The sequence below is a fragment of the Cebidichthys violaceus genome, unplaced genomic scaffold, assembly GCF_023349555.1.
Source record: "Cebidichthys violaceus isolate CVI_PGR_0920_01 unplaced genomic scaffold, fCebVio1.0.p SCAF_320, whole genome shotgun sequence".
NCBI lineage: Eukaryota > Metazoa > Chordata > Actinopteri > Perciformes > Stichaeidae > Cebidichthys > Cebidichthys violaceus.
This window is the reverse complement of record NW_027176507.1, coordinates 33626-46444: the sequence shown is the minus strand read 5'-3', so window position 1 is coordinate 46444 and position 12819 is coordinate 33626. Positions and strand designations below refer to the sequence as shown.

General features: G+C 44.3%; 1 protein-coding gene across 1 annotated transcript; it reads right to left on the bottom strand.

Annotated features, from left to right (window-relative positions):
* Positions 1-99: 99 nt before the first annotated feature.
* ddb1 (damage-specific DNA binding protein 1) lies at positions 100-12662 on the bottom strand (the record flags this gene model as incomplete). The annotated part of the gene is made up of 8 exons (XM_068724946.1): positions 12501-12662; positions 11300-11448; positions 10877-10993; positions 10526-10747; positions 10081-10195; positions 9637-9734; positions 3341-3499; positions 100-183 (listed from the first exon to the last, which is right to left on the bottom strand). Coding segments are annotated over exons 1-8 (1005 nt in total), but the record flags the coding sequence as incomplete, so codon positions are not given.
* Between the last annotated feature and the right edge of the window lie 157 nt (positions 12663-12819).

Genomic DNA, 12819 nt, shown 5'->3' with positions numbered 1-12819 from the left:
GGGGGGGGGGGGGGGGGTTATGATGAGGACGAGTTTCAAGTGTTCTAACGGTTTAGAAACAGATGACAGAAGGTGTTGAACCGTCTCCTTGCTGCTCACCTTCACTAACTGGGAGTCTCCCAGTCTGGAGCCCACGAACACCACACCGTTATCCAGGTAGGTCAAACACTCAGCGATGGACGTCTGTCACCAGAGAGAGAGAGAGAGAGAGAGAGAGAGAGAGAGAGAGAGAGAGAGAGAGAGGAGAGAGAGAGAGAGAGAAAAACATCTCAGTCAGGGCTGAAACGGATGATTATGTCTCTGTTTTTGTAGCGATGCATAACAAACAGCGATCACAAGTTCCCCAGAGCCCAAAGTGATGTCTTCAAATTGCTTGTTTTGGCCAAAACCCAAAAAGATATTCAGTTCATTATCAAGCTCAGGCAAAGAGAAGCAGCAAGTTCTCACGTTGCAGAAGCTGAAACCAGCACAGTTTTTTTGTTTTCTAGCATTTTTTGCCTAAAATATGACTCATGTGTTTGTGTGATCGGCTTTGTTAACTTGATAAATTCATGACCGAACACAAAGTAAACTGACTTAATAGGTAAAAAAAGAAAGAAAAGAAGAAGATATATCTGTATTAGTGTGGACTAAAACTGAGGGGATGAATAAGGTGATTGGCAGAAAATGAATCAGCAACTGTTTTAAGAATTGATTTAAACTCTCAATACAACAAGCAGCACTTCTGAGCCGCAGCTTTGCACTCATGCGCATCGACACTAATTCAATCAGACGATGTCCACAATAGATGTGTTTGTTTAAATCAGCGAAGAAAAACAAATATGAAGTATTTGCTTGCTGCTCTTAATGTCACAAAATTGTATCTGAAGCGGTCTCAAGTTTTCGATTCATAAAAGATATTGCAGCGTAAACACGGCATCATAAACTCGTGCAGCCGAGTGCAGTTTATTATTTTTGCGTCTGATTGCAGTTATCCATGTGGAAGAGAACGAGTTGTGAGAGTCGGCCAGAGATCCACTTTCATCCAAACCTCCCGAAGGCAATTAAGAGAGAGAGAGAGAGAGAGAGAGAGAGAGAGAGAGAGAGAGAGAGAGAAGACAGGGAGAGAGAGAGAGAGAGAGAGAGAGAGAGAGAGAGAGAGAGAGAAGACAGGGAGAGAGAGAGAGAAGACAGGGAGAGAGAGAGAGAGAGAGAGAAGACAGGGAGAAAGAGAGAGAGAGAGAGAGAGAGAGAGAGAGGAGAGAGAGAGAGAGAGAGAGAGAGAGAGAGAGAGAGAGAGAGGAAGAGAGGACAGGGTGAGAGAGGACAGGGAGAGAGACAGAGACAGAGAGAGAGCGAGAGAGAGGACAGGGAGAGGGAGAGAGGACAGGGAGAGAGAGGACAGGGAGAGACAGAGACAGAGACAGAGAGAGATAGAGAGAGAGAGAGAGAGAGAATAGGGAGAGAGAGGACAGGGAGAGACAGAGACAGAGACAGAGAGAGAGAGAGATAGAGAGAGCGAGAGAGAGAGAGAGAACAGGGAGATATACGAGTCCAGGATTTGGGGGGAGGAAATAATTAGTCTTCATTTATACAATAAAAAAGTGACATAACTGCGTGTGGCTATTAGCGCTGATCTTTTGCGAATCAGACTCTTTGTGCAGTGAGGCTCATTTGCATAGAAAGAGGGTCAATTTGGTGCCAAACCTCTGCATATTACCTCATTTAAAGAGGCAATCTAGACGGTTTTCATTGAAACGAATGTCTGTTCAGCCACTAACTAATCACCAAAGGAGGCCCACTGATGGAAGGGCTGCATTATCAGTATATCAGCAGTATTACAAACCGGAGGTCTGTGATGACATTCCAGAGGGGGGGGGGGGGGGGGGGGGATAAATGCTGTATTACAGTTTCCATTGTATGTCCCATCTGAGCAGGTTTAGAGGTATAATACCTTGTTTGTTTGTTTTTTAATTTGCCTGCTGAATTCTTTTTTTTTTTTTTTGCTGTTGGCCAACATAACGAGCAATTATGAGACATCACTTGAGGCTCCGGTCGCTTCAGATGGGAAGCGATTATCCTTTCTTTGACCTTTTACACATTAAGTCGCAACAACAGTGAGAGCGGTTCATGGTGTTAATGCACCATTTTGTTTGTCGTCTGTCAAATGGAAAAGAAAAAAAAGAAAATCCTATCGTTTTTTTTTGGAAATTTCACTTTTGGGCATTTTACTTTTTTATTAAAGCGGTAAAAACAGACAGAACTCTCAGATTCACCCTCATCAGTGTGAACGCTTTAACGGCGTTATTGATACACAACAGAGAGGTTTTCTTCCCGTCTGACACTTTAACGTGCGGCTGCTGGTGCCTGTAAAGTTAGAAATGATTCGAAAAGCAATCTGCCGCCCGCTCTGCAGTTGTACTCTGCGTGATTGTTTCTAGCTCCAGCATAGCGGCACCTCGCCTTCCCGAACTCCTCGGCGAGTCATTAGAGGACGGCGCCACGAGCCAAAGTCCGTGTGCCGCTAACGTGAGATTTAGCTTTGAGCTCAGTATCGACATACGGTCCTCGTCTGAATCAACTCAAAAAAGAAGGGATAAGTGACACCTTGGCAAGCCGGCAACAGAGACGTGGGGTCATTTTTTTCCCCTCGTCTTGTCTACAAGTGTAGACGGATCCATTAGCTCCTGTCAGGGCTGCAAACCATTAACAACTCAATCGTAACAAAGAGAGGACAGAAAGGAGAAGGCGGCGGGAGGAAAATAGTCTCAAAAAGGGTCACAGATGCGCACATCGCAACCGCTCTGTGGATGTCCCAGGTTTCCAACCAGCGCTTGAACGCAGCATGTATTCGTGGATCTGTGTGGACAAATGTAACGGGATCCGTGCGAACGTGTGAATAATCTGCGAGTACGTCAATAAATCAATATTCTTATGTTTACATGGCACCTTTTAAACTAATTAAATGCAATTTGAAGTGATTCACAAATGATTAAATATACAAAAAATGAAGAGAAGACGAAGGGACCGACGCACACAAAAATGTGCGTAGAATATGAATAGTTACTCAGGTTGTGATGTGCACATCACAACCTGAGTAACTATTCATATTCTACGCGTGTTGAAATCACTCGGTATCCGAGCGCAGATTGGAACACACATCGGTGAATAGCGACAATGACGCTAAAATCACGCCACAAATTTGTAAATCTTATTTTGAAGATGGTGTAAAACACAATTGTGATCATTTTGAGACACATTTCGCTCCACAGAAAGGCAACGTGCGACAGAAAGGTTGAGAGAAAGGTGGATAAACACAGTGGAGACAGACAAGAGACGTAGAGAATAAGACTTGAGGAACCTCTCCCAGCAGCTCCACATGCAGGTCTTTGAGCGCCACTGTGCCGTCCATTAGCTCCTCCTTCTCCAACAGAAGCATAAACAGGCGTCCCTCCATGTCCCCCAGCAGGTAGCGAGAGCCGTTGGGGTCCACCCGGTTGTGACAGACAATGGTGCTTTGCTGCAAACGAGAGTGGAACAAAAATCAGTACAATAACACTCGCGGTGGAGGAAGTGGAGGAGCTGCAATCAAGCCGCTCCTTGAACTACACGTCTTCCTCCATCGCCTCATGCATGATCTATTATGAGCAGGAGAGTCCGTCCTTTACAACGTTGTGTTATGAGGAGTTTACCTGACGAGCATCTTAAAATCTGACTCAAATGTAAATTAACTTTGTCTCACGACTGACAATTGATGTTTGCACTCCAGCTAACAGATTTATAGGAGTGCGATGCATCGTAAAACTCACGGTTTGCATTGTTTATGGCTTTGAAAACATCTCCCAAAACCTACATTTTACAAGACTACTTTTGAAAATATCATGATGACATCGTAATTTACTTTCATCCAACACTCATTATCACTGAACGGAGCATGAACGCATCATGATGTAACTGAATGGAACCTTAAAAAACGTTAGCCGTTACCCGGCAAACGTGACTAACTCTCCCGTTTGTGATTTCAACGTTGGGGGTTTGACGAATAGAAAGTATTAATCGCATATTTTTACTGATATATTGGTCGATAACGATCGGTTTATTTCACACTATGATGGTAAACTGTGAAATTAATCCGCAGCTCACATGTGTGGCAAACCGTGAGAGCAGATCCACCACCACAAAAAAACAAGATGGCCACGTCCAAAAAACAAGATGGCCACGACCAAATAACCAAGATGGCAACGACCAAAAAACAAGATGGCCACGTCCAAAAAACAAGATGGCCACGTCCAAAAAACAAGATGGCCATGACCAAAAAACAAGATGGCCACATCCAAAACACCAAGATGGCCACGACCAAAAAACAAGATGGCCACATCCAAAACACCAAGATGGCCACTACCAAAAAAACAAGATGGCCACATCCAAAAAACAAGATGGCCACGATCAAAAAACAAGATGGCCACATCCAAAACACCAAGATGGCCTCTACCAAAAAAACAAGATGGCCACGACCAAAAAACAAGATGGCCACTACCAAAAAAACAAGATGGCCACGTCCAAAAAACAAGATGGCCACGACCAAAAAACAAGATGGCCACATCCAAAACACCAAGATGGCCACTACCAAAAAATCGGTGGCGATGACGAAAGAACCAAGCTGGTAACAACCCGAAGAACCAAGATGGTGAGGACCAAAGAACCAAGATGGTGAGGACCAAAATTCTAAACTTGCGTCTTCGAAACATCAGTCCACAAACCGATGGGTGACGTCACGGAGACAACGTCCACTTCTTAAATACAGTCTATGGTTGGCATGTCATAGAGTAATTATATAAGATATGCTCCCCAAATAACTGCATGGCCACTTTAACAGAGTGATGTTAAAGAACTTTAAGAATAAAGGTGAACAGGAGCAACACAACTTCTGTTACTTTCCACATGAACAAAACCGTTGGGATGTTGCGAGAGTCCCTCTCAGCCTTCAGTCCTGGTTAGAGTTCACCTCGCACACAAACATGAGCCAAACCAGACTGAACTACACCAGAACATGTAAAAAAAAAGATCTTCGGGGTTTTGAACTGGAGCTGCCGGAGAGCCAAAGTCTCCGGTCTCCTCTATGAGCTGGCTAGAACAAGTCATAATTTGAATTGGCATTAAAACCACACAGTGTGACTGAGCTTCCTCTCTTTTTCCTTCGACAGAAGCTATTGTCATTGTTGTTGTCTACAGTAGAAGCCGAGTCAATTTCTCACTTCATCGAACCTTTACAAAACTCCTTTTCACAATCCTCCCGCCTGCTGTATTGTTTACCCTGGATCCACTCTTATCTTTCTAAAGCTCCTTTCTGGCGTCGCTCTCTCGACTGACTGGGAGGTAGTTAGCTTTAAGTGGGCTCTCAAACCTGTTGTTGGCTTCATTTGGTCCAAACCAAGGGAGAGAATTAGACTTTAGCTGCATACCAAATGGCAAACTTTTATCTTTTAGTACATACTGCAGCTGCCCTTACAAAGTACCAACTATTGCATGCTGTATATATTCAATTTGGACATACTACTTCCTAATAATAATAATAATAATAATAATAATAATAATAATAATAATAATAATAATAATAATAATAAGGATTGTGGGTCAGAATAGCCAGAAAAGCATGCTGGCTTGAATACTGCAAAATGTCACCTGATGCAGTACATCCTGGTATTTCTGGCATAATATGTATTGGAGCGTATTAAATCCTGTTCTGGCATACTAAATAGTTTGGTAATATGGGTATTGGAAGACAAAATTTTGTTCTGGTTCGGTTCCTGTTCACACTGATTATTTACAAACCAACCAAGAGCAGTAAACAGGAAGCTCGTCGATTGGACCGTTTTAGGTGGTTTTGGCGTCATCCTGCATCGCCAGGAATCTAATTCCATCCATTCAGTGCTGCAAAGCTACGAATTATACTGATTATAAGCAGAATCATTGGACTGCAAATATAATGAATAAGGTGGAGACGGGACTTTACAAAAAAGCCCCTTTGCACGCTCCCACATTCACTTTTTAATGAAGTCGGATACAAGCGCAGCAGTTTTAACAGATTTGGACCCATTGTTCAGTGCATACGCGTTGATTTACATATTTATATACACGGCCTTACACAGATTAATAGATCGCTTCCAGATTTCACAATCAACAGATGGATTCTTTGGTGGTCAACAGTTTTATAAATGAAACCGTAAACCAGTCTGCTGGGCCCACTGTAAACCAGTCTGCTGGGCTCACCGTAAACCAGTCTGCTGGCTCACCGTAAACCAGTCTGCTGGGCCCACTGTAAACCAGTCTGCTGGGCCCACTGTAAACCAGTCTGCTGGGCCCACCGTAAACCAGTCTGCTGGCCCCACCGTAAACCAGTCTCTTGGCCCCACCGTAAACCAGTCTGCTGGCCCCACTGTAAACCAGTCTGCTGGCCCCACTGTAAACCAGTCTGCTGGCCCCACCGTAAACCAGTCTGCTGGCCCCACTGTACACCAGTCTGCTGGGCCCACTGTAAACCAGTCTGCTGGCTCACCGTAAACCAGTCTGATGGCCCCACCGTAAACCAGTCTGCTGGCTCACCGTAAACCAGTCTGCTGGCTCACCGTAAACCAGTCTGATGGCCCCACCGTAAACCAGTCTGCTGGCTCACCGTAAACCAGTCTGCTGGCCCCACCGTAAACCAGTCTGCTGGCTCACCGTAAACCAGTCTGCCGGCTCACCGTAAACCAGTCTGCTGGCCCCACCGTAAACCAGTCTGCTGGCTCACCGTAAACCAGTCTGTTGGCCCCACCGTAAACCAGTCTGCTGGCTCACCGTAAACCAGTCTGTTGGCTCACCGTAAACCAGTCTGTTGGCCCCACCGTAAACCAGTCTGTTGGCCCCACCGTAAACCAGTCTGTTGGCCCCACCGTAAACCAGTCTGTTGGCCCCACCGTAAACCAGTCTGCTGGCTCACCGTAAACCAGTCTGCTGGCCCCACCGTAAACCAGTCTGTTGGCCCCACCGTAAACCAGTCTGCTGGCTCACCGTAAACCAGTCTGTTGGCCCCACCGTAAACCAGTCTGCTACTCAGATACAGTCAGCGGACTCCCACACTGGCACAGCGTCTGGTGTTTGTTTTTTCCACTTCTGTGCTCATGAGTGACAACTTATTAATTAGCTGCCAAAAAATGCTGTTACACATCAAAGCGTATGCTTCTGTTTCCGTGACACTGCCGAGAGGATCATGTGTTTCAGCTGAACACTAAGGCTATGTCAGGTGTGTGTGTGTGTGTGTGTGTGTGTGTGTGTGTGTGTGTGTGTGTGTGTGTGTGTGTGTGTGTGTGTGTGTGTGTGTGTGGGGCGGGGGGGGGTGACAAACTTAATTTAGAGAGCGGTTTCATTAGTCAAGTAGCACCAACAGATGCACCGAGTAACTCTTCCCTAAATCACCTGCTGTGCGGAGTCGTCGCGATGCTGCTGTGAAATCAGAGGTGTTACAGAGAGACGTGACAGCGAGCAGACTGTCCACAGAACCAACCAGCAGGATTTACAGGATTCACGCATTTACAGCTACGCTTGTGTTTAGGGAGGCCTCCCGGAAACCCGGTTCTACATTAGCGAGACCCGGAGCATCGATAACGGTACTTTAGAGGTTCCGGAGTGAGACGTCCTCGTCTCAAACCTCCCCTCTCTCCGTCTCTCTGTCACATCTTTGTCACTCCGGCTCAGTACAGCGTGAGACATCATGGCAGAGAGAAGAAAAAAGGTCCAAAGTGTGGCTACATTTTACTCCAGTAGACGCTGAGAACTCTCGTCGTCTCAAACACAATAAGACCCTCACAAGTAAGGGAGGTAACAGCAGCAGTTTATGTATATTTTCCAACTCACGTGGATTTTTGATAATCAATATTTCTGTTCATTTCGGTTTGTTAGTGGGTTTTAAAGTTGGGACCACATCCGATCATTTGAAGGCCACATCTGAGCGCGTGTGACATCAGCTTTTTCCTGCTCTGAACTATCGTCATAACAACCGACCTTTAAGAATCCCCCATCGGTCGAACACCTAACTAATCATCAACGGAGCCAATAATAATAATCATTATCAATTCATCACCGAGCCAAACCTGTGAGACGCTAAATTAAAAAAAAGCCGAAACTACATCTGAACCACTTGAAATGTTCTCTTCCAAAATGCATGAGACCTCGGAAACCAAAGACGCTCCCTAATTATAGAAGCAGGATGCCTCCGAGCGGCTCCTCCGGGTCTTGAGCTTTGTTAAATGTGAGCAGGCTGCAGAGCGGCACCGACCGCAACTTCATCTCGATAAGATAACGGTAAAAGCAGCGGTGTACGGGGAGCCGAAGTCATCATCGCGCAGTTACAAACCCGCACCTCCCATTATCAATCACGAGATTCATAACAAATAAACTCCAACGCGTAAACCCCGGGGTCTCCTAAATGGAGCAAAAATATTATTAATTTGTTCACATAATAGAGATTCTGAAGACCGCTTTCTCTCCACCGAACACTTTTAATTGACTTGCCGTGCAACCGGGGACTCCGTTTCCCACAAAGCATCCGTTTGACTCGACACCCTCTGAATGCTTACTGAACTTTATATTAAAATGATAACGGCCCAAATCTACAGACTACTGGGAAATCTGGTATCCCAGATAAGGAACCCTCCGACGGTGCATCACATAGACTCCGCTTCAGATTGTTTTAGAACTATATTTTGGGCGTCTTTAATACAGAAATGTTTATATTCATTGGGATATGATGGTGTGTAACACATTCATATGAAGAAAATGATCATTGTGATGCATAGGGAATCATGAGACGCGTCGTGTCGGATCGTAGTTTTGAGGGAGCAAATATAATTTAGAATGTAATTTGGAGATTTCCCGATCACTACTTTTTGCGGCAGATACCAATTTCTGATCCATAAGAAAAAATTTCTGTTGATTTGTTTTGTTATAACAGCAAAAAAAACAACTCAAAATGTCTAAATATGATCTTTGTACTTTGTTCTAGTCGTCTATAGAGATTATCTGCATTGAACACACAAATCAAATGATTAGGAAATAAAACACTGTATTTTTTTTTAAAATAAGATAAACCTTCTCTCTCTCTAATATCTATTTTATATTGCTAATTTTACAGGATTACACTTGAACACATCGCTACACCGTTATGCTCTACCTTCAACCCAAAGCTCCTTTTGTCTGACGGAGCTTGAATGCATCATAATGTAACTATACTTTAAGGTTACCAGCTCTCCTCCCGTCAACTTTCATCACTTGATTAGTTGTTAACAATGTAACATTAGCAGGGATCAGAGACTAGAAAGCATTAAATCTCATCTCCAGATCGCATATTTTCACTGAATATCCACCGATAACGACGCAGTAAAACTTTATGTCTCACTACGATGGTTAAACTGTGTAATTAATGATCTAATTATGAAATAGAAACAATCATTCCTCACAGAACATTATTGCTACACTATAACAATAACACTTTTCTTGTTGTGTTACTATGAACAGTACATTATAACATACCTTTGGACTCCTGAAGGGTTCAGAAAGAAATATTCGACTTTTTAACGAGACAAACCGCATAATCAGAACCCATCATGTGACGTCTTTTACCTTGATGGTAGGTGGTGCAATGGCCAGGTATTTGTCTCCGTTGTGGTAGGTGATGGACTCTTGTCCTATGATTATAGCTCCACCAAATGGCTCCGGCACTGAAATACAAGCACACGAGAGCCACAGTCAGACCGTGATTATAACACTCTCATTATCAATTCATTCGCAACCCAGAGGGGTTCTGAGAGGAGGATAAAGCTTGAAACACAACAGCACATAACTGAACCCATCGGGCCACAGTTCACTTCTGTCTGACAAGCTGCTGACTCGTTAGAACTTCACACGTCCACACGCAGCAAGTCACTACTAATGACCCTCAAAATGAATCTGAATCACATAAAAATCGGAGGATAATTTGCTGCATTTTTTCAGTTGTTGTACTGATCGATGAATCAACTGATCCCTTCAGTAATGTCCACAGTATGTAGAATACACTCTGATTACCTGGGATGACCATGGACGCCTCAGCCTCCACGTTCTCCTGTTTCCAGGGGCCCTTGTTGAACTCCTTCTCCCGCAGAGAAACCTCGTAGGTCTTCACATGGCGTCCCTGAGGGTCCTAGGACACACGACACGGAACCACGTCAAAGAAATAAGTCTTCACTGGAGGACAGAGGGACATTAAGTTGAAGTTCCCAGTGGACTTTTGGACCTCTAGCAGCACCATGTAGCTGTTTTTTTTTCTATTAAAAAGAGTTGAAGTTGGAAGACAAAAACACGGACAACTCCCGGACAACGCCGGGGTAGCGACCTGTCAATCACCGTGTAGCCGTTACAATATTTTACGATCACCACGGACTTGAGATGATACTTCACAAATACAAAAGTCCCACCTGTGTGAATTTGCCCACATTGTCTTTCCTCGTCCTGTGAGAACACCCGTCAGTACCTGGTAGATGAAGCAGACCGTCGGGGCCTGGCAGCCGTACAGGAAGTGGACATCGATGACCTGCAGCTCCTCCAGGCGGATGTTGAAGGCCTTGAGCTCGCGGTTGTCCCGGTCCAGTGGGATCACCTTGAACAAGCCGTCGTACAGCCGCAGGCCGATCATGCGGCATTCTGGGTCCACGATGCCGATGATACCCGTTTCTGACGGACGGCCGATACGATCCTGGAAAAGAGGAATTTGGTTTTTGGGGGGGTAAAAAAAGGTTCAAGGCCAGCAGGACTTGAAATAACTCGCGAACTTGTATAGGAGAGGTGAGAACACAGTGAACCCTCCAGAACGCCCGGAACCCACCTGGACGTTGCCGTGGGCCCGAGTGATGATGTCGATGCTCTCCCCGTTCTGTTTGTATTCCAGGATGCAGGCGTTGTACTTGGATGTGAGAATGAACAGCAGGTCTTTGCTCTCGCCCTGAAGGAAACAAAACAAAACAAAAAAGGACACCAAAGTCATTAAACATGCAGAGGCCGGGGTTCAGTTGAACTCCACCACCCTGATTAGTATGAGCAGCACACGACCGGTCTGTGAATCCACTACGGAGTCAATAAAAACTATTCTAGGGGGGGATTATCGTCTTCTTTTTTTCCAGCAGGGATGCATATAGTTTTCCTTTTCAAGCTCCTAGAATTAAGGTGACCACATAACACCTGGTATAAGCACAACACAGAAGAATGTACGAGAGGAGATCCCAGCTGATCAAAGCATAAACAAACCCACCTTTGGCCTGAAGAGCTCCATGACGGCGATCTTTCCATACATGCCCACCTCCTTGACGGGCCTCAGCCCCTCCGCCGTCACCACATAGATCTCCAGGCGAGTGTTCTTAGCTATGAGCAGGTTGAGATCATCCGCAGACGTGAAGTGACCTGGAGACACAGCGGAGATTATCGTTTATGTTAAAGATGCTGGGGGGGAGGAGATAACTGAGAAAGGTGGACAAATATTTATATTTACAACATCAAAAAAAAATCCCAGCAAATAGTTGTTATTGATAGAGAGTGTTGCCTCTTTAGAAGTCATTCTTTTTGACTTTATAATGTATTTACATTTCTAACAGCAGTCCCTGACATACGACCATTGACAAAAAGGCACATGATAAAAAAATAATAGCAGTAATAATAGTACTAATAGTCTAGCTAGTACATATGTACATCTACAAATACATGCACAGAGATATATGCATCTACATAAACACAGCCACCTACTGCATTCCAATACATGTACCCTCTTGCATGTACACACTTTTACACATGTACTCAAAAAGGAATATTAATAAGAGGGGTAAAAAAGACATAAATAATGTATACAGTAAATCTATAAAATAACAGCCTTTTTAGACTTATATTACTGTTGTCATTATTATTAATGGGATTATTATTATAAAGGAAAAGGAAGGTAGACAGCCATGTTGTGTACATGTGAAATTAAAAGATTAATGTCACATGTTCATGGGGAGAGATGTGATGTGATTAAATAAATAACAACACTGAAGCTGTGATTTCAGCATCAGTTTGTCTTCACGTATCTGCATGGCCCAGAATGCACTCTGTCCGCACGTTTCACGATCATGTTTTGTCAGCGAGAGTAAAAAAATAAAAGCATTTTAACCTGAAAGAAACACGACAACAGCTAACGTCTAATTCCTAAAAAATACGAACCAGCTAACGGTTCCAACCGTGCGCATTAGAACAGCCATATTAAGCAAACAAAATAGGTGTGTGTCGTGACTTCGTGCAGACGACTTATTGCTAAACAAGCACGTAAACATTTGGGGTTAGCATAACAACAGCTAGCGGCTACTACAGGCCCCCTTTCTGGAGCACTATGCTGGTAGCGCGGGAGCTCAGCTAGCACGCGCAGGTGGAAAAACGTTCACTGAAGAAGAAGGAAACAACAAGCAGCGGATATTTTCTTTTACCTGTGACGCAGGCGTTCACCGCCGTAGGTTTCTGCGCTGTTACCACGTAGTTGTACGACATTTTTCTTTTGACAACAACAAAAGACAAACACCAGAGTAGTGTGTGTTGTTTAATCTCGCTCAAGTGACAAAATCATTGATAATAAAAAACCTCCGGAAGTAGCTAGCGGATCCGTTTTGAGCATGGAGCGTAGACCGGAAGCGGAAGCTGAAGGTAGAGCGCCCCCTGGTGTCTCGGATGCCTAGGTGGTGGAAAGTAACGAAGTGTGACTTTTGAGGCACTTAACTTGAATATATTTCCAAAAGTATATATATGAAA